Source organism: Cyclopterus lumpus, chromosome 17 (assembly GCF_009769545.1).
Source record: "Cyclopterus lumpus isolate fCycLum1 chromosome 17, fCycLum1.pri, whole genome shotgun sequence".
Taxonomy (NCBI): Eukaryota; Metazoa; Chordata; class Actinopteri; order Perciformes; family Cyclopteridae; genus Cyclopterus; species Cyclopterus lumpus.
In genome coordinates, this window is record NC_046982.1 from 2,166,536 (window position 1) to 2,194,262 (window position 27,727).

General features: G+C 41.7%; 1 protein-coding gene across 1 annotated transcript in view; it reads left to right on the forward strand.

Moving 5' to 3' along the window:
* Positions 1–27,727, forward strand: part of LOC117746270 (cadherin-18-like) — a 55,365-nt gene that overhangs the window by 20,434 nt on the left and 7,204 nt on the right. The window contains exons 4-7 of the mRNA XM_034555308.1: positions 2,897–3,150; positions 8,912–9,048; positions 19,511–19,635; positions 24,276–24,390. Coding sequence (XP_034411199.1) covers positions 2,897–3,150; positions 8,912–9,048; positions 19,511–19,635; positions 24,276–24,390 — 631 coding nt within the window. The remainder of the gene's footprint in view (positions 1–2,896; positions 3,151–8,911; positions 9,049–19,510; positions 19,636–24,275; positions 24,391–27,727) is intronic.

Here is a 27,727-nt window from a genome sequence, read left to right on the forward strand (position 1 = left end):
GTGTTCACCATACTGTTGCAGTCTTGACTGCTCACATGTGTCACCTCATGGTTGTCAGTGGACACTGCACCAAGTGCAGAATCAGCTGGATAAATACAAAATTAGAGGCAACAGCACTAGTTTTATCAGATACATGGTGCCACAAAATGACATTGTGCCTTCAGTTTGAACAGTTTCCTCTTTTCAAATATACTGGGAAAAAAAATGGAATTCGATCAAATCCAGCATACATGCCAAGCCAGTGGCTGGGATTCTTTGAGACAGTCCAGTGTGTTTAAGTTAATAGTTGTTTTGATTTTCTTTGTTCTTCTTCTCCAGCTGCTCATAACTTGAGAATAGAGGAAGGGACAACATGGAGCGACTGTAGCTCAGTGGTGAGCAGGTTCATCCTTCAATCACAGGATCGGCGGGTTCATCCCCGGCTCTGCTAGTCCATGTCGATGTGTCCTTGCGCAAGACACTTAACCCCAAAATTGCTCCCATAGCTGTGACTACAGTGTATAAATATGTGTGAATGTTAGTTAGTCCTGATGTACAGGTGGAACCTTAGCCTCTCCCATCAGTGTGTGAATGGAGGAATGAAGTAATGTAGTGTTAACGTTCTTTTTGTGGTCGGAAGACTAGAAAAGCACAGTACAGGTCCATTTATCTTTGTTTGAAGTTTGCCGTTTTCAGCACATTGTAAACTGGGGATGTCTCACTTTTTTTGAATTATCAATGGATGTTTTGTGACATTCATTGCTGAGCTTTTCTTTTTTAGGGGGTGTTTGTCATCTGGCTATTCCCATGACCAAAGCACGAGGAGAAAATATTAAGCTAAAAAATTATATAAATGCAGAAACTACGAGGTTGTATTTTAAGGTATTGTTAATGGCTGCATTTATGAATCATATAGCACTTTAATTCAACATGCTTCACCAATTACAAACACACACACACACACACAATGACAAGAATATACCATGCAAGGTGCTGGCCAGACCATCAGGAGCAATTTGGGGTTCAATGTCTTGCCCAAATGAATAGGGAAACACAGTAAATGCAATATGGATACAAATTGATCAGTGCCCAAAGTCCCCAATACAAAAACAATTCTAAACTACTTGCATCCATGAATGTATAAAGCCAACTCATGGTCTCATGAGGTAGAAAAGAATATTGGCATAGAAGTTGTGCACATTAATTGTTAAACGAAGTAGATGTCTTAATCATCTCTAAGTACAGATTGATAAACCATACACACAGATCAATGAAGAGTTTGGTTGGGTAAAAGTGCTGTCAATCTCATGTGGAAAGCTATAGATAGATCCTATAGGCTCTCGCGGTTAAAAAGAGATGTCTTAGACTCATATCTAAATGTGGACGGCTGAGATGATGACCAAGTTATAATAAAATACATAAGGAAATATTTCATGATGATTTGAGGGCAGAGAGTTTATTTTGGTTTATTTATTACATGTTACTGCTGTATTGGGATGTATTGAACACCATGAGTGATGTAAAAGTGAAATATAAAGCATTTTATATGAGAAATTGAAATATAACACACAAATCATGAACGCAACATTTGGATTTTTGCCTAAACTAACATGCTGTTTTAAAATTGTTATCAAATTCAAACTTTGCAGAGAGACTATTCAAATATTGTAATATGATAATTAAAGCATTCATCAGGCGTCATTTTAAAGAGATATTCATCCTGGAAGTAAAAATATATATATATATTATAGATGCATTCAGCCCTCCCTAACGCTTTGAATTTTTTTGGGGATATTAAACTGTCACTGAAAATAATTTAAATAATGTAATTTTTTTTTACTGAAATGTGCATCACATCCTATTACGTCGCTGTCAAACGTCTTTCCCTGCATGTGGCTTATCGTGATTTGAAGAGCCCTGCCCTCAGTAAACTGTCAATGGATAGATTTAAAACAGAGAAAAATAGAGAGTTTCAAGTTTCCAAACTCAACTACTGCTACTGGTTCTGTGGCAGCTCGTGAGATATTAAGGAGTCCGTTAGTAAAAACGCGTCCGTCCTCTGGAAACTTTCAAAACTCCTCCGTCCTCGGTGCTCTAGTCTAAAACTCTGGTGTACTGAGGACGCTCAGTGTAAATGTAGCAAAAGATATGCGTTTTAAAATGGTTACGTAGTAGTGTGGACATTATTTAAATAATAAGTTATTGCATTTAAACAATCCATAGCATTCTAGGAGCAGTGGGCTGCTGTGAAGTGCTCGGGGAGCAAATGGGGGTTCAGGGTCTTGCTAATAAAGGACCTTAGACATGTGAACTGTGAGGAGGACAGGTATCGAACCTGCTACCTTGCGGTTACAGGACGACCACTCAACCCAATGAGCCACAAATATGGGGAGGGGCCAAGACCTGCATAGTTTTATTTTTTTATTGACCTCAATGTAGGTCGACACAGGAAGAATTGTCTTTATTCTTGTTCTATAATTTCCTAAATACAAAACTATAGTTTTTGTATATATATAATATGACTATAAATACAACTTTATAAACTTTGCTATCAAATAGCTTTTGCAGCTCCAGACACATTTTATTAGGTGGAATTTCATGATATTTGTTTGCCCTTATTGTTTATTAACACTGATATTTAGTCCATTCACTCTCCTTAATGAATCTTTCAATGTGTTTTCTCTGGCATGATTACTGCTATATGAATGTCGCAGGTGTTGTGAGAATTAATTTAGCTTGTCATTTGTTTCAAAGTAAAAGGAATCATGAAACATTGCATACTGACTCTGATCTGATGTGTCATCATAACCCGAGTATAGGTGTGTGTGTGACATTAGTCTATTTAATCATTGCCATGATTAAAGTAATGTTTGAAATGTGTCCTGAGCTGGATCATTGTTCTTTGTCTCCTTCCCAGCCTCTGAACTATGAGAAGAGAAAAGATCACACTCTCAACATTGAAGGCTCCAACACTCATCCAGACCCCCACTTCTCCCACCTGGGGCCATTTAAGGATTCCACATCACTGCGAGTCATTGTGGGTGATGCAGATGAGCCTCCTGTCTTCTCCATGGATTACTACATTATGGACATGTATGAAAACTCACCTGCTGGTACCCAGGTTGGCACTGTAACTGCTGTGGACCCTGATAGTACCAACAGTGCTGTCCGGTAAAGGAAATAGTCAACGATGTGATGTGTATTTAGGGGTTTTGTTGTGCATGCATATATCTGGTATTTGGGGTTCAGGGGTCCCTATGAGAAAAGAGTATTCAATTCAATTCAGTTTATTTTGTATAGCCCAATATCACAAATTACAAATTTGCCTCAGAGGGCTTTACAATCTGTACACATACGACATCCCTGTCCCAGGACCTCACATCGAATCAGGAAAAACTCCCCAAAAATAACCTTTGACAGGGAAAAAAGGGAAGAAACCTTCAGGAGAGCAACAGAGGAGGATCCCTCTCCCCGGATGGACAGAAGCAATAGATGTCATGTGTACAGAATGAACAGCATTTACAAAGTTACATAAACACATTACATGAATATGACAATGTATGAATGGAACTCCTGTCCATGAAACAGAAGGAGGTAGAGAGGAGGGGGCGGGGCATCAGCAGGGCCAACGCGGGAGGCCGGCTCACCAGGCATCAGACACCTCCAGGTCCAATGGACCCTATGAGACGTGAAGTCACAACGACTCCGGGGAGGAAGCAGAGTTAATAAGGTGCAATGGAGAGATGTAAATTCATCCATAAGGAGAGAGAGAAGATGAGATAGGTGCTCAGTGTATCCTAAAACATCCCCCAGCAGCCTATAAGCCTATGGCAGCATATCAAGGGGCTCGACCAGGGCAAACCTGATTCAGCCCTAACTATAAGCACTATCAAACAGGAAAGTCTTAAGTCTATTCTTGAATGAGGTGACTGTCTGCCTCCCGGACTGAAAGTGGAAGCTGGTTCCATAAAAGAGGAGCTTGATAACTGAAGGCTCTTGCTCCCATCCTACTTTTTAGGACTCTAGGAACCACAAGTAGCCCCGCATTTAGTGAGCGCAGCTCTCTAGTGGGGCAATATGATACTACAAGCTCCTTAAGATATGATGGTGCATCACCAATCAAGGCTTTGTAGGTGAGGAGAAGAATTTTAAATGTGATTCTTGATTTTACAGGGAGCCAGTGCAGCGCAGCTAATACAGGAGTAATGTGATCTCTTTTCTTAGTTTTTGTGAGTACACAAGCTGCAGCATTCTGGATCAACTGGAGGGATTTAAGAGACTTATTAGAGCAGCCTGATAATAAGGAGTTGCAGTAATCTAGTCTGGAAGTAACAAACGCGTGAACCAGCTTTTCTGCATCTTTTTGAGACAAGATGTGCCTGATTTTTGAAATGTTACGTAGATGAAAAAATGAAATCCTTGAGATTTGCTTAACGTGGGAGTTAAAGGACAAGTCTCGGTCAAAGATAACGCCTAGATTTTTTACAGTGGTGTTGGATGCCAGGGAAATGCCATCTACAGAAACCACATCACCAGATAATTGATCTCTGAGGTGTTCAGGGCCCAGTAAAATAACTTCAGTTTTGTCTGAGTTTAACATCAGGAAGTTGCAGGTCATCCATGTTTTTAAGTCTTTAAGACATTCTTGAATTTTAGCGAGCTGGTTGGTCTCCTCTGGTTTGATCGATAGATATAATTGAGTATCGTCTGCATAGCAATGAAAGTTTATGCAGTGTTTCCTGATAATATTGCCCAAAGGAAGCATATATAAGGTAAATAAAATTGGTCCAAGCACAGAACCTTGTGGAACTCCGTGATTAACGTTGGTGGTCATTGAGGCTTCATCGTTTACAAATACAAATTGAGATCGATCTGATAAATAGGATTTAAACCAACTTAGTGCGGTACCTGAAATGCCAATCGACTGATCCAGTCTCTGTAATAGGATGTCATGATCAATGGTGTCGAACGCAGCACTAAGGTCTAATAATACCAGTACGGAGATGAGTCCTTTATCTGATGCAATTAGGAGTTCATTTGTAATTTTCACCAGTGCTGTCTCTGTGCTGTGGTGTTTTCTAAATCCTGACTGAAACTCCTCAAATAAACTATTCTGATGTAGGAAGTCGCACAACTGATTTGCGACTACTTTCTCAAGGATCTTAGAGAGGAAGGGAAGGTTAGAGATTGGTCTGTAGTTAGCCAACACCTCTGGATTAAGAGTGGGCTTTTTCAGGAGAGGTTTAATTACAGCTACTTTGAAGGAATGTGGTACATGGCCTGTTAGCAAAGACACATTAACAATATCCAGCAGAGAGGTGCCAATTAAAGGCAACACGTCTTTAAGCAGCCTCGTTGGGATGGGGTCTAAGAGACAGGTAGACGGTTTAGAAGTAGAAACCATTGAGGACAATTGGTCTAGGTTAATGGGAGAAAAGCTATCCAAATATACACCAGGGCATACAGCAGTTTCCAAGGCCACTCCTCTTGATGACAGATCGGCAGTAGTTAAGGGCAAGAGAGCATCAATCTTGCCTCTAATAGTTAAAATCTTTTCATTGAAGAAGTTCATGAAGTCATTACTACTGAGGTCTATAGGAATACACGGCTCCACAGAGCTGTGACTCTCTGTCAGCCTGGCTACAGTGCTAAAAAGAACCCTGGGGTTGTTCTTATTTTTCTCTATTACTGATGAGTAATAGGCTGCTCTGGCATTACGGAGAGCCTTTTTATATGTTTTAAGACTATCTCGCCAAACTAAGCGTGATTCTTCCAGATTGGTGGAACGCCATATACTTTCAAGCTTTCGTGAAGTTTGCTTTAGGTCGCGGGTCTGAGGGTTATACCAGGGAGCAAACCTCCTTTGCCTCACTGTCTTTTCCTTCAGTGGGGCTATCAAGTCTAGTGTCATTCTCAGTGAGCCTTTAGCACTATCGACAATATGATCAATCTGGGACGGACTAAAGTTAGCAAAGGAGTCCTCCGTCACATTGAGACGTGGTATTGAATCAAATGCAGAAAGAATCGCTTCTATAAATTTAGCTACAGCACTGTCAGTTAGACATCTGGTGTAGAAACTTTTGACTAACGGTGTATACTCCGGGAGTATAAACTCAAAAGTTATGAGGTAATGGTCTGACAGAAGAGGGTTCTGTGGGAAGACCTCCAAATGCGCAATGTCAATGCCATATGCAAGAACAAGGTCGAGGGTGTGGCCAAAGCAGTGAGTGGGTTTCTGTACTCTCTGACAGAAGCCAATCGAGTCCAACAATGAGATAAATGCAGTACTAAGGCAATCATTGTCAATATCCACATGAATATTAAAATCTCCTACAATAATAACCTTATCAGTTTTAAGGACTTAACTTGATAAACACTCAGAAAATTCAGATATAAATTCTGAATATGGACCTGGTGGCCGGTACAGTATAACAAATAGAATTGGCTGTAATGTTTTACAGGTTGGATGTGAAAGACTAAGAACAAGGCTTTCAAATGAGTTGTAATTTAGTTTAGGTTTAGGATTCATTAATAGGCTTGAGTCAAAGATGGCTGCTACTCCACCTCCTCGGCCGGTGCCTCGAGGAATGTGAGTATTAATATGACTTGGAGGAGTTGATTCATTTAGGTTGACATATTCTTCATGGCTCAGCCAGGTTTCAGTAAGACACTATACATCAATGTGATGGTCTGATATTAAATCATTTACTAATACAGCTTTAGATGACAGAGATCTAATATTTAGGAGTCCACATTTAATTCTCTTCTTTTGTTGCACTGTTGCAGTAGTGATGTTAACCTTTATGAGGTTATTTTGTAGGACTCCTCTTCTGGTTACTTTTGATTTAATTAATTTAAGTGGCCGTGGGACAGACACAGTCTCTATAGAGTTAAGGTTAAGGGTTGGTAACTGCTCGAATAGAAGTGCAGAGAAGGTTGGAAGACTACAACTCTGCTTCTGCTTCCTGATCTGAACTCTGGGTCATGGATTAAGTCCGCTAATCAACTTGGCCATGTTCGCAGAAATGAGACGCGCTCCATCCTAAGTGGGATGAATTCCGTCTCGACTCATCAGATCAGGCTTTCCCCAGAAAGTCTGCCAGTTATCTATGTAGCCCACATTGTTTGCTGGGCACCACCTGGACAACCAGCGGTTGAATGACGACATGCGGCTATACATGTCATCATTGATCAGATTGGGGAGAGGGCCAGAGAAAACTACGGTGTCCGACATTGTCTTGGCATAAGTACACACCGATTCCACATTAATTTTAGTGACCTCCGACCGCCGCAGTCGGGAGTCATTACCGCCGGCGTGTATAATAATCTTACTGTAACTACGCTCATCTTTAGCCAGCAGTTTTAAACAAGATTCAATGTCGCCCGCTCTGGCCCCCGGGATGCATATGACTTTGGTCCCTGGCTTCCCTATCTTCACGTTTCTGACTATGGAGCTACCTATAACCAGAGTGGGTTTCTCAGCGGGTGCGTCGCTGAGTGGGGAAAACTGGTTCGAAACGTGAAGAGGTTGGCGGTGCTCAGTGGGCTTCTGTTTAGACTTAAAACCCCTTTGAACAGTCACCCAGCCATCCGGCTGCTCGTGGGCTGCCGGGGGACAGCTAACAGAGGCTAAAGCTAAAGGCCCCGCACCGGCTATGGGGGGTGGCGAGCTAACTAGCGTAATTGTCTGAGCTTCGATGGTGCGGAGCCGTGCATCTAACCCACTTAGAACTGCCTCCAACCTAGCAAATTAACTACACTTGTTGCATGTACCATTATCATTAAGAGAGGCAGAGGAATAGCTATACATGAGACACTCTGAGCAAGAGGGAGCGGGAGGGGGAGAAGAAAACATCGCGAGCTGCTAAGCTGGCAACCGGAAGTGATGCAATACGCTTACCGGAAGAGAGAGAGAGCGATGCGTAGTTTTCAGAGCTGTCACAGTGACAGTGGCTTCATTATGTACAGCAGGTCCTCTAAAGCATTTAACCACTTTCATAAGTCTCCCTTTTCTAAAAATACAACATTTATATCACTTACCTGCTTATGTGTGGCACATTCAATTACATTTATTTTGTATAGCCCACAATGACAAATCTGCTTCAGAGAGCACATCTGCTGCAGCAGGTGCAGATCGTTGCTTTCTTTCAGGGGTGAGCATTGTTTTAGGAAGCACTGCTCTTGCATGCGTCACCACCCACCTATCAACAGATACATTATGGCAATCTTCTAATCTAGATCCATAAGGCAGTAATACAATTTAAATAGATTACTTGGCACTTTTAGTGTGTGTTAAAAATGAATCAATGGTTCTGGATTGTTGTTGTTTGCTGAAAGACAACTGTACGGGGGTTGACATTTTTGATGGCTTACAAGTTTATAGTATATTAAGGCTTAAATGTAGGCATAAGGGCTGCCGGGTCACCTGGCCGCCTAAGCTCGACTGACGAACAGTTTCCCATTCCAACAAATATGACTTCATAACACTCAATCAATATATTGCGGGCGACTGTGGCTCAGTGGTGTGCACCTTCAATCAGAGGATCGGCGGTTCAATCCCCGGCTCTGCTAGCCCATGTCTATGTGTCCTTGGGCAAGACACTTAACCCCAAGAATTGCTCCCGTAGCTGTTCCTACGGTGTGTTAATGTTAGTTACTGCTGATGGATAGGTGGAACCTTAGCTCCTCCCATCACTGTATGAAAGGGTGAATGATGTCATGTAGTGTTAAAGCGCTTTGAGTGGTCGGAAAACTAGAAAAGCGCTATACAAGTACATATTGGTCATGATTACGTTTTGTAGGACTTCTGTGATCTAAATAAATACATTAGCAGTCTCTATTGCATTATGCTATTCTCTAAATACTACAATATTGAAATATGTTTCAATGGCTTTGTTTTTTTTTTAAAAGTCCATGTCATTCTGTGTCACAGGTACTTCATAGAAAACAAAGAGGAAAGATCTTTGTATTTTATCATCGGGGTGAACAGTGGCATCATCAGGAATACTCAGGTTCTGGACCGGGAGGAGACTGCGTGGCATAACATCACTGTGATGGTTGCAGAGGTTGGTAAGTTCACATAAGACCAGACCACACCCTGTTCCTATCTGTTTTTTCTTAAACATTCCATCACTCTAGCTATCCATACAACAAACAATCCATCCATTTACTGTATGCATCCATCCATCCACCCATGCATATATCTAACCTACTCCCCTCCCCACTCCCCGTGAGAGGAGCCTATGGACCGCTTTGAAATTAAAAGGCTGTAAAGCCAGATACCACCGAGTAATCCGGGCGTTAGTATCCTTCATGCGGTGGAGCCACTGGAGCGGGGAGTGGTCCGAACAGAGGGTAAATGAGCGTCCCAGGAGGTAGTAGCGCTGGGAGTCGACCGCCCACCGGATGGCCAAGCACTCCTTCTCCACCGTGCTGTACCTGGCCTCCCTCTCCGACAGCTTGCGGTGGATAAACAGCACAGAGCAGTCAACCCCCTCTACCTGCTGGGACAAAACTGCTCCCAGCCCTCTGTTTGACGCATCAGTCTGCAGGGTAAAGGGAAGAGAGAAGTTAGGGGTGTGGAGGAGTGGCTCCCCACAGACAGCTTGCTTGCCCTTCTCAAACACCAACTGTCACTGCTCCGTCCACTGGACCGGATCTGAGGCACCTTTCCGGGTCAGGTCGGTCAAGGGGCCGGTTAAAATCTGCAAAATTTGGGATGAACCACCTATAGTTACCCGTCAGCCCCAAAAACCGCCTCACCTCTTTTTGTCTTGGGCCGCGGACAGGCAGTGATAGCGGCAGTCTTGTCCACCTGTGGGCGCACCTGCCCCCACCCAAGTGGTACCCCAGATACCGTATTTCCCTCCATCCATTTGCACACTTCCCCGGGTTGGCGGTCAGCCCCGCCTGCCTCAGGGACTCCAGCACCGCGCCCACCCGCTGCACATGCTCCGGTGGTGCTGTGGATGATCACATCATCCAAGTAGGCAGCCGCATATGAAGCGTGCGGACGCAGCACCCGGTCCATGAGGCGTTGAAAAGTGGCTGGGACCCCGAACAACCCAAAGGGAAGCGTGGTGAATTGGTATAACCCATACGGAGTGGCAAAAGCCATGGGATCCATCCTTCTTGACCACAAGAACAATGGGACTACACCAGGCACTGTTGGACTCTTCTATTACCCCCATCTCCAGCATGGCCGCTAATTCCCTCTGAACCACTTTTCTTTTGTGTTCAGGTAACCTGTAGGGTCGCGACCACACCGCCACGCACGGAGGCGTCTCAATTCGGTGCTCTACGAGGTTTGTGCGTCCTGGCAGGAGAGAGAACACGTCAGCAAACCGCTCTTGCAACTGGGCAATGTCTGTTCTCTGGGTCCCGGAGAGATGGTCTTCACAAAGGAACGAGACCAGATTAGTAGATTTTGGAGCCTCAGGCCCCAGCTCCTCTCTCTCATATACCGCGGACACCAGAGAAACAGACTCCGCCTCCCTCCATGCTTTCAGGAGGTTGAGGTTGTAAATCTGTGTATCTCCCAGACTGGGGGAGGGTGTTGGAGAGCCGGCAACCCGGATCACTTAGCCATTTCCATTAATGGACACTCCCTCCGGAATTGTCTCAGCCTGGCCCCTCTGTCGTACAGCCGTTGTTGACGCCCCTGGGCCTGGAGCAAATTCTCACGTGACATCCTACTCAGTGTGTGGAGCTTCCAGGACATACTGGATCTCACTTTTACTGGTGCTCGGACCTTCCTGCCAGTTTTCTTTAATGAGGTTGAGCACCCCCCCGGAGTCCTGCCGAACAACAGTTCAAAAGGGAGAAAATCCTGTCACTGCAAACAACAGAGAGTCAAGCCATTTATCACAATTACGTACATCGTCATTAATAAATTTACGGATCATGGACTTTAAAGTCTTATTCAGACGTTCCGCCAGACCGTCTGGTCCGAAAAGACTTAATGCCCAGTAACCTGTAAAGTTCTCTCAATGTTCTTGACATGAACTGGGTGCCCTGGTCAGTCAGAATCTCTTTCGGGATTCCGACTCGGGAGATGGCCAGAAACAGTGCCTGCGCGACACTCTTTGCAGAAATGTTGCGCAACGGCACTGCCTCTGGTTATCGGGTTGCGTAATCCACGAGGACTAACCGCACGCCCCCACCATCACCTCGAAAGTCTCCAGGAAGGCCTGAACATCATCCGCCGCCGTCATTTTGGGCAGCGCCATCCCCCTCAAGGCGGAGGGGTCTTGTGCGGGCGGCGAACTGCTCGAGGGCTTGAGCAGTTCGCTGGAGTAATGGTCTTTATTTTCCTCCAGACTGTCTCTGCTCTCCCCTCTCGTGCCTCCATTCGTATCAACCTCATATAGGGCAAAGACACTCAGACCTTCATCCTATGCAGCTGAGGCCAATTAGGCTTATTCCCGGCACCTGTTCCCTGAACCACTCCCCCATACCCCTCCACCGCTGAGCCTAACCACACCCCAGCCACCACACAGACATTCCATACACAAGATATACTGTATATAAACCAGACTTCCTGATTGGTGCATTCAACCCAGGTTGGATCCACATATAGATATGAGTCACTCTGTTTGCCTCTCTTTGTACGGACTGCAGTTGTAGTAGTGGAGTTCATACTGATAAACCTGAGAATTCTCTGCCTACTTGATTACCAATAATTGTTATTCGACCTGAAAAAAGAAATTGCTCACCCCTAATATGTATGGTATGCAACATCGTATGATAACAAAAAGATAGAAATTGACTCAGACATTGCTTGACCTCATAGACAAATTACATACAGTACAATGTTAAGGACAATTTTAGAAGCTACTTATATTTCTGTGGAATATCCTTTCACATTAAGTGATCTGACAGGACCTCTGCGTAGATGTGATTGTGCTGAATGCATCTGTCTTATCAGTTCGTCTTCATCCTCTGGTCTCATTTCTCTCCAGCCGATGCTTAGCTCGACAATTAGAATGTTTCCTACCCTTTCACGACACCATAGTGTGAGTAATGGGCTGAGCGGGGCCATTCATAAAGGCCAGGCAACAGTCACCCTGATGCCAATACTGTAGATTAATCAACAATGCAGGAGGGACATGCCTCCATATAGTAACCCCAGCATGTCTCACCCTCATGTGAGCCAGTGTGAAATTAATGTCAGTACTAAAATGTGACTTAATGAGAGTAGAAGTTAGTCAGAGGTAAATTAAAAGCCATCATTCCTTATTTTCAGTCAATATTCTCGACATGTTGTCAGAGACAGAGAAGCAACACATATGTTATAGTGAGGGGCTAGCTCACTGGTAGGCAAATAAACTAAGATACATACTCATAGTTTGGGTGCATTTTTTTATTTTAATATCTGAGGAACAATGTTTCGGCACATCTTGTCATCTTCAGGAAAAACAAACAGTAATCATCTGATTCAGAGTACGCCCTGGCCTCGTTAAATCAAGGGTAGAACTAAGACAAAATTATAATCAGCTGGAGCTTATGAACATAACATACATTTTGCAAGCTAGCAAAGCTACCAAATGAAACTGGTGGCCATTAATCTGGTCAACATGCATAGCAAGCTGGTATGTATGTGGTCGGCTAAAAATGTATTGTTTAACCATTCTTTATCATCTGGATATTTTAAAAAGTTTGTTAATGTCTTTGTTGGTGTTCCAAAAGAACAAGAGTGGTTTAGCTTGTATAGTTCCCAGCCCATGCTAGCTAGAGTGTGACTGGCTCGGAAGCTAAAGCAGATCGTCTCTTAATCAAAAGATTGGTGGTTCGATCCCTAGCTCCTCTAGTCCATGTTGATGTGTCCTAATTGTTTAATCGTCCAAATTAATTAACCACACAGGGCTGTACTACCGGTGTACGAAGGGTGTGAATGATTACATCAGTATTTCTCAAACAGTAGGGCGGAGTGGTATTACAGGTGGGGCAATGCAGATTTCTTTTATTTCAAGAACTTCACATATTACAAATTACACAGACATAAAACTAACTCATTAATAAATACATACTTTCGTGTACGCTTGCGCGATGGCCAAGATTCTTGGCGATTCGCCACATCCTACCTCTGTGAGATCGTTTTTTCTGCTGTTCTCCTTCAAAACACATTACCGATCTGAGCTCAACATTGAGCATGAATTGAGAGTGGGCGTATCAAGCCTGCAACCCTGTTTGAAAGAAATTGTAGGGGACAGCATGCTCATTGCAGCCACTAATACTGATCAAACTTGATGGCTCACACAGATCTGCACTAATTTAGTTTTTCACAAGTTGCACTTTATTGTTATTATCTTGAAAATATATTCACTCCAAAACCGGTTAATCGCAGCCACAATATTAGTTCTTTTTTGCACATATATCATTTTATTTGCATTGCTCTAACAAAGTAATTAGACATGTTATTTGTTTTTGTCTAATAGAGCAATCTGGTTTACTCGAAAGTGATCGCAATTTTCTTGAGGCAGTTGGGCATGAACATTTTTCTTCCTCCAGAAAAAGTTTGAGAACCACTGTATCACATAGATCCCAATGAGCACTTTGTACCTTGCATGGTAGCCCCAGCCATCAGTGTATGACTGATTGAATGATGACATGTAGTATTTAAACAGTTTGAGTGGTCGGAAAACTAGAAAAGTGCTATACAAATACAAGTCTATTTTCCATAAACAGCTGTGGAGTACTCACCGACCCAAGGACACATTGACACCGAATCAACCAGTAGACAGCATTGGCGTAGCTCCCTCAGTTACTTTTGGTGCAACATATGATTGGTATGATAAAAGCTGGACATCCTTCCAAGGGGCTTCATGAATTACAAGAATAATTACATAGATAACTTAGATAATCATTTTATTTAATATATATTAAGTCCAGTCTTTACAAACAATATGACATTACCAAAGCAACATCTGGTCATGCATGTTTGTTTTTTTTGCCTCTCTGCCATTCTGTCAAACTCTTTGTTTTTCCCCTGCCGTCCAAAAGGACTAGTGATAAGGACCAGACCAGCATCAAAGCAGACCCAACTGATATTTGCAATGAAGTTTACATGGCTCTAATACTGCTCTCCCAGCAGACTACGGAGAAGTACAGAGCACTGGTCCAACAGACTGGTAGAACATCTCCAACATCTTGCTTCACACATTGAAGGATCAAAGTTTCCTAAAAAAAAACAGTTGACTCCTCCCCTTCTTGTACACAGCGTTGATGTTGGCCTTTTCCCACTGAAGGAAAATGAGCTTGTTTAGTCCAGTCTTTAAGAAAAGCTGGGAGATTTGCTGTCTCCTCTCAGGGAGAATTTAGGAAATAAAATCTGTCTTCCAAATATCTAAGGACTAAGTAGGTGATACTGCTGCTAACTGCATCATATCTGCTTCTTCGGATTTTATAAGCAGTAAATACACAATATATGTTTCAATATATTCACAATTGAGGTCTATAATCATATTTCTCAACTGGGCAAGACTTCTTTGGAACTGGAGTGACAACAGTTTGTCCATAGTGCAGAGACAGTGTGTGAGTCCAGAGAGCGCTGAAAGAGGGGACACCAGGCTGGAAGCTCTTCAGCGCAGGTTTATTAAGTAGCAGGAGAAAATCTTGTCCGGTCCGCGTAATGTATTAGTGCATAACTTACAAAACGTCTCAGACCTTCTATTCAAGTAATCTGTGAAAGTCTAATATGCTGTTGCATTGATTGGAACAATCTTGGGTTTTGAAGCTGTTGTAGAAGTAATTGAGTACATTTGCTTTCTGTAAGTCATCAGTAGAATACATATATTTTGCTTTGTTCCATATTGGTAATGCTTTCATTGAATACCAACGTTTTTTAGAGTGTATAGTACTTGTATTGCGCTTTTCTAGTCTTCCAACCACTCAAAGCACTTTAACACTACTTGTCAGTTCACCCATTCACACCTTTTCATACGCTGATGGGAGGATCTACCATGCAAGGTACCACCTGCCCATCAGGACTAACCAACATTCATATGCGGATGGGAGGAGCTACCATGCAAGGTGCCACCTGCCCATCAGGGCTAACTAACATTGATACAACATTCACACAATGTAAGCACAGCTACGGGAGCAATTTGGGGTTGAGGGTTGTAGCATTGTTAGCTCCACTCTGTCCTTATTTCGAAATGTTGCTTTTTTCCTATTAATGCATCCTTTAGTCCTTTAGTTATGAATGGTTTATTGTTTGGGTACACAATTAGGTCCTTTTTAGTCAGTACATTGTTCACACAGAAAATAATGGAGCCTGTTATCGTCACTGTTGCCGCGTCCCTCATATCCCAATACCTGTACACAGCAAAAAGCCTTTAAGTTTTTTTTATGTCACCTCTGATCACACGTTTGAGCACGGTTGGGAATTAAGTGGATGGTGTTGTGGTCAGTTAACCAAGGGACGTAGCAACGTAGGCATTTCTTTATGTTTCTATAACACTTGTACAATCCCATGGTCCATACTTGACATATTATTCAAAACCCAGCAGTGACATTTCCAATTTATAGTTGTGAAAATAACCTAGAATAAAAATAGTAGCACCCAATCTGATTATCCCCATTTCTGTCCCTTTAACCAAGAGAGAATCCCTCAATTTCAAATAGGGAGTTGGGGATGTCCTGGTATAGCATCATACTTGAGTTGGGGTACTAAAAACTAGTGTTGACACAGAGTTCCTCTATTTGGCCTTGATCTCACATTAAACCAATATCATGGAGGACAAGGGAGGCCTAGTTCCCTGTTGTTGTAGCTTCACCGTGCCTGCCCCTTCTCCGCTACTGCTCATTGTGTTCAATTTAGTTTATTTTGTATAGCCCAAAATCACAAATTAGCCTAAAAGGGCTTTACAATCTGTATACATACGACATCCCTGTCCCAGGACCTCACATCGGATCAGGAAAAACTCCCCGAAAAACTGAAAAAGAACTTTCACAGGGAAAAAAAAAAAGAAACCTTCAGGAGAGCAACAGAGGAGGATCCCTCTCCCCGGATGGACAGAAGCAATAGATGTCATGTGTACAGATGAACAGCGTTACAGAGTTACAACACATTCAATGAATGTGTTGTAAGGAGTTTAAGGGACTCTGTCTCCCTCCCCTCAAATCCGCAACCTCGGAGTCATGTTTGACAGCAACCTCTCATTTGAACATCACATCAAACAAATCACCAGAACCTCCTTCTTCCACCTAAAAAACATTGCCCGTCTTCGCCCATCACATCCTCATCTGCTGCTGAAACTTTAATCCATGCCTCCATCACCTCCAGAATTGACTATTGCAATAGTATTCTTTATAGCACATCTTCCAAAACCCTAAACAAACTCCAATACATCCAGAACTCTGCTGCTAGCCTGCTCACCCACTCCCGTTCCCGTGATCACATCACCCCTGTTCTCCAGAAACTTCACTGGCTCCCCGTCCCACAACGGACCCAATACAAAATCCTTCTCCTCACTCACAAAGCCCTCCATAATCAGGCCCCCTCTTACCTCACCGACCTGCTCCACCACCACACTCCATCCCGTCAGCTCCGCTCCTCTGATGATCTCCTGTCCATCCCACATAGGACCAAGCACCGGACGTGGGGTGAGAGAGCCTTCTCCATATCTGCCCCCTCCCTCTGGAACTCTCTCCCCAAACTCATCCGAGACTGCACTGATCTTTCCTTATTCAAATTGCAAATCAAAACCCACCTGTTCAGAACTGCTTTTAAAGTGTGATTGTTTGTTTTTGTTTTCTTTCTTATCAGGGTCCGAGCGACTCAAAAGTCCCTATTTATTTGTTTAATTTGTTTTACCTGTATTTTAGCTATTCTTATTTATTTATTTTTAGCTTTTAGGATGTTTTAATTATGTGAAGTGTCTGAGTATTATGAAAAGCGCTATATAAATTAAATGCATTATTATTAAGAGTTATGTTTTCTGTGAAATTCCACATTTTGACAGGTTCTTTTTCATGAAATACTCAGCAAACTAAAGGGAGGAAGGAAGGAGGCAAGGAAGGAAGGAAGGAAACAAGGAAAGGAAGAGGGGAAGCAAGCAAAGGAGGCAATGAAGGAAGAAAGGAAAGGAAGGAAGCAATCAACGAGGCAAGGAAACAAGGAAAGGAAGGAAGGAAGCCAGCAAACAAGACAATGAAGGAAGGAAATAAGGAAAGGAAACCAGAAAAGGAGGCAATGAAGGAAGGAAAGACACCAGGAAAGGGGGAAATGAAGGAAGGAAGGAAGGCAGACAAGGAGGCAAAGAAAGGCAGGACCCCACCACCCCTCATTAACACATCTCACTCCCGGTAATGTAATATATATGTATATATACACATGTATATATGTGTGTGTGTGTATATATATATATATATATATATATATATACACACACACGTGTATATATATATATATATATATACGTGTATATATATATACACACGTGTATATATATATATATATATATATACATACATGTATATATATATATATACACACATGTATATATACATGTGTATATATATATATATACATACATGTGTATATATATATATATACATACATGTGTATATATATATATATACATACATGTATATATATACACGTATATATACATATACATGTATATATATATACACATGTGTATATATATATATATATATACACACATGTATATATATATATACACACATATATATATATACACACATGTATATATATATATACATATACATGTGTATATATATATACATGTATATATGTATATATATATATATATACACACGTATATATACATATATATATACACGTGTATATATATATATACATATATATATATATATACACACACGTATATATATATACATATATATATATATACACACGTGTATATATATATATATATATACATACATACACATATACACACACACACGTGTATATAAAACACCTCTCGGTAGTAGCCACACCATCTAAATTTCTTGCGAAATGTTCTAGTTTTTCCTACAAGTGATTCATGTCCCTTACTCCCGTAACTGTCCATGCTGGATCTGTCCCTGTTGATTTACAAAGCAAAATACAGCATTAGCACGACAGCATCCAGCTCGCCAAACCTTCCGGGTGTACCGGTCTCTACAGAAGGTTCTAGTGCTGCTTCCCTTTCAGCCAGTCTGTTGTCTTATTAAGTCCGGTTGATCTGGGCCCGGATGTTTTACCTGTAGTTTCTCCGCCATAGTTCTTCTCTCAAACGTGTCTCGGAGGAGAGATTTTAGTGGGTCAGGTCTTCTTGGAAGAGAAGTGCTCGTGCTCGTGCTCGCCGTTGTCATGTCGTTAAAAAAGCGCCTGACTAGAACACGCAGCTTTTGGGCCAGATAACTTTGGCCCAAAGCTGAATCTATTTTAGGATGCTGATTGGCTAAATTGTATATCACTCATTTATATCTTTATAAATGAGTGATATTCACTGGTTACCGGTGGCCGCCCGCATCTGCTTCAAAACATTGGTACTTGCGTACCGTGCTGCGAACAGATCGGGTCCGGTCTATATCCAGGACATGGTCTAACCGTACACCCCAGTTTGTACACTCTAAAGCTAAACACTCAACAAAGTCACGACTGTTTGCTGTGCTGGCACCTCATTGGTGGAACGAGCTCCCCATTGACATCAGCAGAAAGTCTCTACATCTTCCGTCGCAAACTAAAAACACATCTTTTTCGACTATACCTTGAATAGGGAAGGTAGCACTTAAATGGCACTTACTGATAGCACTTTGTAGTTTAACTTTAGTGAAGAAATTGTACTTTCTTGATTCTTGTTGTTCTGAGTTTGGACTCATGGTTTAATGCACTTATTGTAAGTCGCTTTGGATAAAAGCGTCAGCAAAATGGCATGTAATGTAATGTAATCAGTAATAGGCAGTTGCAGTCAGTTGTTTTTTTCCCAGTGCCCCAATACAGTTTATCTGTCCATGGTGTTCAGGACACAATCTAATCCTAATCCATTGAGAATACATATTTCTACAGCAATTCTTTTATTTGGCTTCGGGTATCAGATTTGCCAAGCAGTCCATCTCTCTTTTCAAAGATTGAACCTAGAGGTTAAAATGAAATAAAATCTGTACTTCAATTAGTGGCACACTTCTGTGATGCCCATACATGATTCATGTTGTTGATGGGTTTGGGGTTTCATGTATAGCCAACATATTTTTACAGTGTGCGCACTGGTATATTCTAGAGAGTTTAATAAATGACTGACGTGCTCTTACTATACCCTTACTGTGGTGTACATCCTGGTTTGTATCCAGCGGGGTTGCGCTTTATTTGGCTTTTGGGCAGGTTTCCCGACAGAAGAGTGATTTGCAGGCATGATGCTGCAATACTGTTGTTGTCCTCATTCTGCTGAGTGAGGTTAAACTAACGGGGGTGAAGTTGCCCTGTCTCATTTGTTTGTCCTGTGAATCTGTCTTTTCTTTGGAAATATCAAGACACTGCAGCAATTTAAACCGGTTTCTTTTTTCTTTCTTGTATTTTCAGGTAACCCTCATATGGTGAGTCACGTTCTAGTCACTATCCAGGTCCTAGACATCAATGACAACATTCCAGCCATCTCTGGGAGCAACAGTGCTGTCATAGTGTGTGAGAGCACCAAAAATGGGCAGGTGGGTTGCTTATGTTCCAGCCTTGGAGAACTAAAGTTAAAAGCTATGTGTTTGGGGTTTGCAACTGGATTTTGATGGCATGGCCTCAAAATGTATTATCTTTTTTTTTTTTTGCGAAAAGTAAAAAAAAAAAAAAACATGATACCGATCATCTATTGTGCAGTTGAGTTTAAAGATCTAACTTGAAAAACATAATATGCGCAAAGCGCTTCATTGAGGTTCCATCCAGATGTAAGACAGCTTTTCCCCTAAAATGGTTAAAGAAAATGAAAACATTTTCTATCCACTACTGAGCAAATATTTCTTGGGTGCATCAAGATTAACTGTTGATGGCCCTCTCCAGTTCGTTGTCATAATATTGTAATCCTAAATTATTAAAAGAGCTCCAGTCAAAGTTCAAACAATGGAAATGTGATAATCCCAAAACGTCAGATATAATAAAACATTTTACTGATCAATCAATCTATTTTTACTTTACCTACATTTAGCTGATTACATACTTTTACTTAAGTAAAGTTGTGAATACAGGACTTGTACTTGTAGTGGAGTATTTTTAGTGTGGTATTAGTACTTTTACTGCAGTTAAGGATCTGAATACTTCTTCCACTGCTGAAAGGATAGAATCTTTGATCTGATAAATATACAGCCAGAACGTTAAAAACTACAGTGACCTGTTGTTTTAGGTATTATATTATTGAGCCATTTTTACCATTGTCTAATGTCTAAGAGAGCTGCTCTCTCATCAGCACCAGTGTTGGGATTGCGCTCTCATCAGCACCAGTGTTGGGATTGCGAGAATGTGATATGCTTTTTATCTGCACAGTCTTCATTTTATTTTAACCTCCGGACATTTATGTGTGTACGACTCAGAGGTTACCTAACCAGCTACTAATCACACATTCATTCATGTCTTACCACACTGAGACAGGTGAAAAGAGTAGTGGCCAAGTGAAGAAAGTTTAAGGAAGTGAGAATGGGGCATGAGCGAGGGACAGAGATTATTAAGAGACTGGCTGACACATTGTTGGTTTGGGTCATTTGATGGTATTATATGTTCATAATAAATACAACATATAAAAAGGCAAATTTGATGTCCAATTATACAAAATTAGAATCTGCATGACTGAATGCATCTTTAAGATTTGATTTAAAGTCAGCTTCAGAGACACGCTCTCAACTTTAGGGCCTGACAGAGTTGTTGCACATCGTGGACAAATCCAAACTCAATGGCCAAAGCAAGTGCCAATTCTTAAAATCTGAAAATAAACTACTGTTTAGCTCTCAAACACAGACACATACAACACGCACAACTATATACACCACTGAATACATGGATGAAAGCACATTCATCCACTTTCTCTCTCACTCTCGCATGCAAAGTTTGGCACGCACATACATTCATCTTGATCTGTAGTCCCTTTGTTGTGTGTCTCACACCATCAGTGGGGGATTTATCAGCTGAACTGCAGAATTTGCAGCTCCTTGAACTCATAAATTATTCAGAGTGTTTCCGCTGTTGGGCCAGATAGCAGCAGAGACGATCATATTAAACTCCCTGGCAGCCTCTGTGCTCCACAGCAGAGACATTTCTGAACCCGCCATGATAAAACACACAGATCTGCATCAGAGGAATTACTTTCCCAGCTATCCATTAAATCACAAATATCACACATCACACACACGCCCTGTCTTATTATAGGTATTACTCTCTCTTTTTATCTGCCCACCACTTTCTCTGTTTTTTATGCAAATCTAAATGTGTGAGTGTGCACGAATAACTGTGTAATCATTTAGCTTGGCTTCATGCAACAGACAACACATAACACATGTTAGCACAGTTAATGTTGAGAGGACTATGTTTTCATCTTCCTGGCATCAGAGAAATGTTCATGCATGGCATGTCCATCTGGCATGACAATTTATTCTGCTGGAAACACATTTGCATTATTGATTTCAAAACCATGAGACTGACTGACTGATTGTGGACAAGTCATTCAATTTAATACTCATTCCTTGTTGGATCTGTTGAATGCATGGAGGTGAGTGGCAGATTACACCCTCATGGTTCAGAATACACATCAGCATTTCAATCAGGAGAGACAAGTGAATGATTAATAGTTAATGTTTATTCAAGGAGTTTCAGTCAGGATTTAGAAAACACCACAGCACAGAGACAGCACTGGTGAAAATTACAAATGACCTCCTAATTGCGTCAGATAAAGGACTCATCTCCGTACTGGTCTTGTTAGACCTTAGCGCTGATAAAGGACTCATTTCTGTACATGTTTTGTTAGACCTTAGTGCTGATAAAGAACTCATCTCTGGACTTGTTTTGTTAGACCTTAGTGCTGATAAATGACTCATCTCTGGACTTGTTTTGTTAGACCTTAGTGCTGATAAAGGAGTCATCTCTGTACTTGTTTTTATAGAACTTAGTGCTGATAAATGACTCATCTCTGGACTTGTTTTGTTAGACCTTAGTGCTGATAAATGACTCATCTCTGTACTTGTTTTGTTAGACCTTAGTGCTGATAAATGACTCATCTCTGGACTTGTTTTGTTAGACCTTAGTGCTAATAAATGACTCATCTATGTACTTGTTTTGTTAAACCTTAGTGCTGATAAAGGACTCATCTCTGTACTTGTTTTGTTAGAACTTAGTTAGTCGCATTAGAGAGCTACAATTCAAAATGAGCAGCATGTGTCACTGAACCCAGTGCAAACTGGAAAATATTGCATCCAAAGTATGTGTGTGTCTGTGTGTGTGTGTCAGTGATTCAGAATTGAGCATCACAACAAGTGAAGTGACGAATGTCTAAAAGGCGAAGACAGACTGAAAAAACACACTGCTAACTTCTGCTGTAATATTTAGTTAAAAGCGCGCCTACGTCACCTTGAGGGGTTCGGTGGTGTGCGTGTATTTGGAAAGGTTTCATTTGAAATGTGATTTGGATCTTATGATTGGTTCGTTGGATCAGATCCTGTGGTATTCTCTAGGTAGGGGGGAGATTCTTTGAGAGGGAGTACAATTGTTGAGGTTAGGAATGCTAATCCGAGGAGGAATTTAGGTGAGCTGAAGCCACTCACATCTCTTGTCTACCTAGTGGTCGATACATTTTATTCATTATCAACATCGACATGAATATTAAAATCTCCTACAATAATAACCTTATCATGGAATATATATATAATATAATATATATATATATATATAATATGAATATGGACCTGGTGGCCGGTACAGTATAACAAATAGGTCTAATAATAGTTTGTAATGTTTTCCAGGTTGGATGTGAAAGACTAAGAACAAGGCTTTCAAATGAGTTGTAGTTTAATTTAGGTTTAGGATTTATTAATAGGCTTGAGTCAAAGATAGAAGATAAAGGTCACTTAGTAAACGCTGTAGCTTGTTGGCTTAGCTCGGTCACTAAATGGAAACACTTTATTCGATAGTCATAATTGTACGATCAACTCATTTCAGAATGGGATTGATTTTATTTTGGTAAGAAGTCTCACCAAATGTTGTTAGTGCTTCCCATTCAACCTTACACAGAGGTTGACAGTCTATCGACTTTAATTAGTTGACTAATGGAGCTATAGCGCAAGTTCAGACAGGAAGACCAGACTCCTCAGCCCGCATTTATTCCTCACATGTCTGCCAATCATCCCTCACGCATGCTCACTCATTGTTTACTTGCCGTCATTGTTCTGCGCCGTCAATCATGACACCAGCTGCGCGGATCAGCTGATACCCTGTATCCAATAAGCACACGGTAACGATGACATGGTTAGCCAATCATCTTGCTGCTGTCTCATTTAAATATGACTGTCTCTCTACCTTCAGTTTATTCATGCTGCAGTTACGCACCCCTCCACCTCCCCATCTCTTCACGGATCCATCAGCTTCATCAACTCATCATTCTATCAGCTCATCACCACCAGGTCTGGACTCCACGGGGGGGATCTATCTCGTTGCTGATCTGAGCAGTCGGCCCTGCAAATCTCCCCGTAGAGTCCAAGCGCAAAAGACTCTGAGACTTCATCATTTCATATCATCTGTTAACAATAAACATGTATCCTTTTTTTATCTAACTGGTCTCTCCCTGATTGAAATGACCTAGTCACACCAAACTCTTTTTTACCTTAACTTAGTAGAATTCAAGTGCTAGGATTTGCCAGGTGTCTATGTTCGCTGAGGTACCGGTAATCTGATTTATTCAGGACCTATATCCTGACAAATGGGCTATCCTGACCCTAATTACTGTAGGTCAATACCTAACATTAATCAATGGTCTCTGCTTCAGCTCAATTTAGTGAGATTCATAATTAGGAAGAAAAGAATGTATTGACTTTAACTGATGTTTCTTGCAGCAACATTAACAGCTATTTAGGTAATCAGATTAAAACAGTGACTGAAACCGATGGAATGCTGATGGTGTATGATCCTGTGTTATGGATAGTAAGAATTGCAATAGGTCACACTTTGTCACTGACTGACTGACTCAGGCTGAGGATATTGAAGAATTAAAACAAGGCCTTTGTTTCTTTATAAATGTGCTCTCCTTTTACTGTTCACTTTCTTTATCTTATTTTAATCTTTTTTTAATTCCTTCACATCTTCTCTTTTTTTCTTTCATCAGGTAATTCAGACCATCCGAGCAGCAGATCTGGACAACTTTGCAAATGGAAGGTTTTCCTTCTATGTGCCAACTGGGCTCCCAGCCAGACCCAATTTTACTGTGAAAGACAACGGAGGTACGACTTTCGTCAACACACATGCATGTGGTGAAGTTTAGAGTTTAAGTTTAAGCTGTGAGAAGTTTTGTGGTTTCAGTTAAATGATCAATAAAAAAAAAAAAGAACAGGTGAGCCGGCATGCATCTCTTCCGGTAAGCGTATTGCCTCACTTCCGGTTGCCCGCGTGTCTGCTTTCTGATAGCGTATTTTCTCAGCTCCAGCTAAACCTAGCTAATTGTATGTTATTGTTTAGTACAAGTGGCTGATTACCTGCTGTACATCTTAAACATTTGGATCTCTCCTTCTTTTAGCGACTGTAACGCTTCTCCCGTTCTCCCGTGAGTCTTGGACAGAAAGAGACGAAGCAACAAGGGTTCTTTGGAGTTCACAAAAGCTCTTTTATTGCTTATCGCACACAAACACTGTACTTCCGCACTCTTGTCGCGCCAAGCTCCTCTTCCCCGTCTCTACTGCTCCTTTTGAGGGAAAACAGACACCCACACACACACACTCATTAACCACAGCTGGGCTGATTAACCCTCACCCCAGCTGAGGTTGATTAGACCTGTCCCGACACCGTTCCCTGAACCACCCCCCCACTCCACCCACTCTGCAGCCGAGCCTAACCACACCCCACTGCCACAGCGACTTATCGCTAAAATCCAACAGTCTTATTTTCACATTGTTTAGTTCTGCTAATGTTAGGTACCGCTGATAAACCAACTCTGGTTATTGGCAGCTCCATAGTCAGAAACGTGAAGATAGCGAAGCCAGGGACTACAGTAAAATGCGTTCTGGGGGCCAGAGCGGGCAACGTTGAATTTTGTTTAAAACTTATTGCTAAAGATAAACGTAAATACAGTAAGATTGTATTACACATCGACTCCCGAATACACCATTCGGAATTCAGTAAAGTTAATGTGGAATCAGTGTGTACATATGCCAAGACTCCGTAATTTTCTCTGGCCGCAATTTGGTCAATGATGACATGTATGGCATGTCATCATTCAACCCCAGATTTCTCTTTTGCACTTTAGCCAGGCTGACAGAGAGGCACAGCTCTGTGGAGCTGTGTATTCCTATAGACCTCAGTAGTAATGACTTCATGAACTTCTTCAATGAAAAGATTCTAAATATTCGAGGTAAGATTGATGACTCATCTCAGTACTTTTGTTAAAATAGTAAGTTAAAAACCTTACTACTGATAATGGACTCATCTCTATACTTGTCTTGTTAGACCTTAATGCTGTGTTCGACACCATTGACTATGACATCCTATTACAGAGATTGGATCAGTCGATTGGCATTTCAGGTACCGCACTAAGCTGGTTTAAATCCTATTCATCAGATCGATCTCAATTTGTAAACGATGAAGCCTTGATGAGCACCAACGTTAATCACAGAGTTCCACAAGGTTCTGTGTTCGGACCATTTTTATGTACCTTATATATGCTTCCTTTGGGCAATATTATCAGGAAACGCAACATAAACTTTTATTGTTATGTAGCTGATACTCAATTATATCAATCGATCAAGCCAGAAGAAACCAACCAGTTCGCTAAACTTCAAGCATGCCTTAAAGACATAAAAACATGGATGACCTGCAACTTCCTGATGTTAATCTCAGACAAAATTGAAGTTATTTTATTGGCCCTGAAGACCTGGCATTCAACACCACCGCATTATCTTTGATCGGGACTTGTCCTTTAACTCCCACGTGAAACAAATCTCAAGGACTACATTTTTTTCATCACTGTAAAGATCAGGAACATGAAAAAAATGTTTCACGTGTTTGTTACTTCTTCACCTAGATTACTGCAATTCCTTGTGTACAAAAACTAGGAAAAAAGATCACATCTCTTGTTTTAGCTGCTCTGCAATGGCTCCTTGTAAAATCCAGAATCACATTTAAAATTCTTCTCCTCACCTACAAAGCCATGATTGGTGATGAACCATCATATCTTAGGGAGCTTGTAGTACCATATTGCCCCACTAGAGACCTGCGCTCTAGAAATGCGGGGCTACTTGTGGTTCCTAGAGTCCTACAAAGTAGGATGGGAGCCAGCGCCTTCAGTTATCAAGCTCCTCTTTTATGGAACCAGCTTCCACTTTCAGTCCGGGGGGCAAACACAGTCACCACATTTAAGAGTAGACTTAAGACTTTCCTCTTTAATAGCGCTTATAGTTAGGGCTGGCTCAGGTTTGCTAGGGTCCAGCCCTTAGATATGCTGTTATAGGCTGCTGGGGGATGTGTTAGTATACACTGAGCTCCTCTCTCTTGTTCTCTCTCTCCTTATGGACAAATGTATGTCTCTTCATTGCACATTACTAACTTTCCTTCTTCCCCGGAGTCTTTGTGCCTTCTCGCTGCATAGTGTCCATTGGACCTGGCCGTGTCTGAAGCCAGTAATGGCGCCAGCCTCCTTGCCCTGCTTCCTGCATCCCGCCCCTGGGCTTCTTCCCAATGGCCCTTGCTCCTTCTTTGTGCCTCCTGCCTCAAAGGCCTGGCCTTATTGGTCCAGCCTCTTTCGCGATGCCTCCTGCCTGGTGGTTCTGCCTCCGTGACCCTGCCCCCATCATGGCCCTGCTGATGCCCCCCCTGTCCTCTCTTCCTCCTTCTGTTTAATGGCTTGTGAATGTCTGGATCGTGGTCCATGCCTACTACTCATTATTCATCATTTCTCACATATTCATTGAATGTCTCTCTATAACACTGTTCATTCTGTACACATGACATCTATTGCTTCCCGGATGGACAGATCCGATGTGAGGTCCTGGCTGGCACAGGGATGTCGTATGTGTACAGATTGTAAAGCCCGCTGTTGCAAATTGATTTTGGGCTATACAAAATAAACTGAATTGAATAAATAAGTAACTTACACTTTGTATCTTGTGCTTCAGGTCTATGCAGACCACCATCTACAATTAAATTGCTTTTAGGGTAGCTCAGATATCTGTGGGGAAGCATAGGTCCAACTGGCTCCCCTGTAATCTGAACACAGATTGAGGAGCTTTATCAGTAAATAATTTCATGAAATTCATCTGTGATCAGAAGTTATTAAAGCTCATGCTCCAAGATCCCAGAAACACAGAAGACTAAAGACCTTTTCAGCGAATGTTCTCATCGTGCAGAACACATAATATTATAGTATCTATATCTCTTTACAAATGCATAGCCTCTGCACTGTTCTACAATGTGCTCGCTGTGGGACCCCAAAGGTAACAGCACTGTTTAGAGTAATTGCTGCATTTCTCCACCTGGCTAGATGTCATGTCTGATAGAAGAGCTCTAATTAATTCAAAGACTGGATCATAATTAGGGACGGGTTCTGTGGTTTTGTCCTGTACAACACAA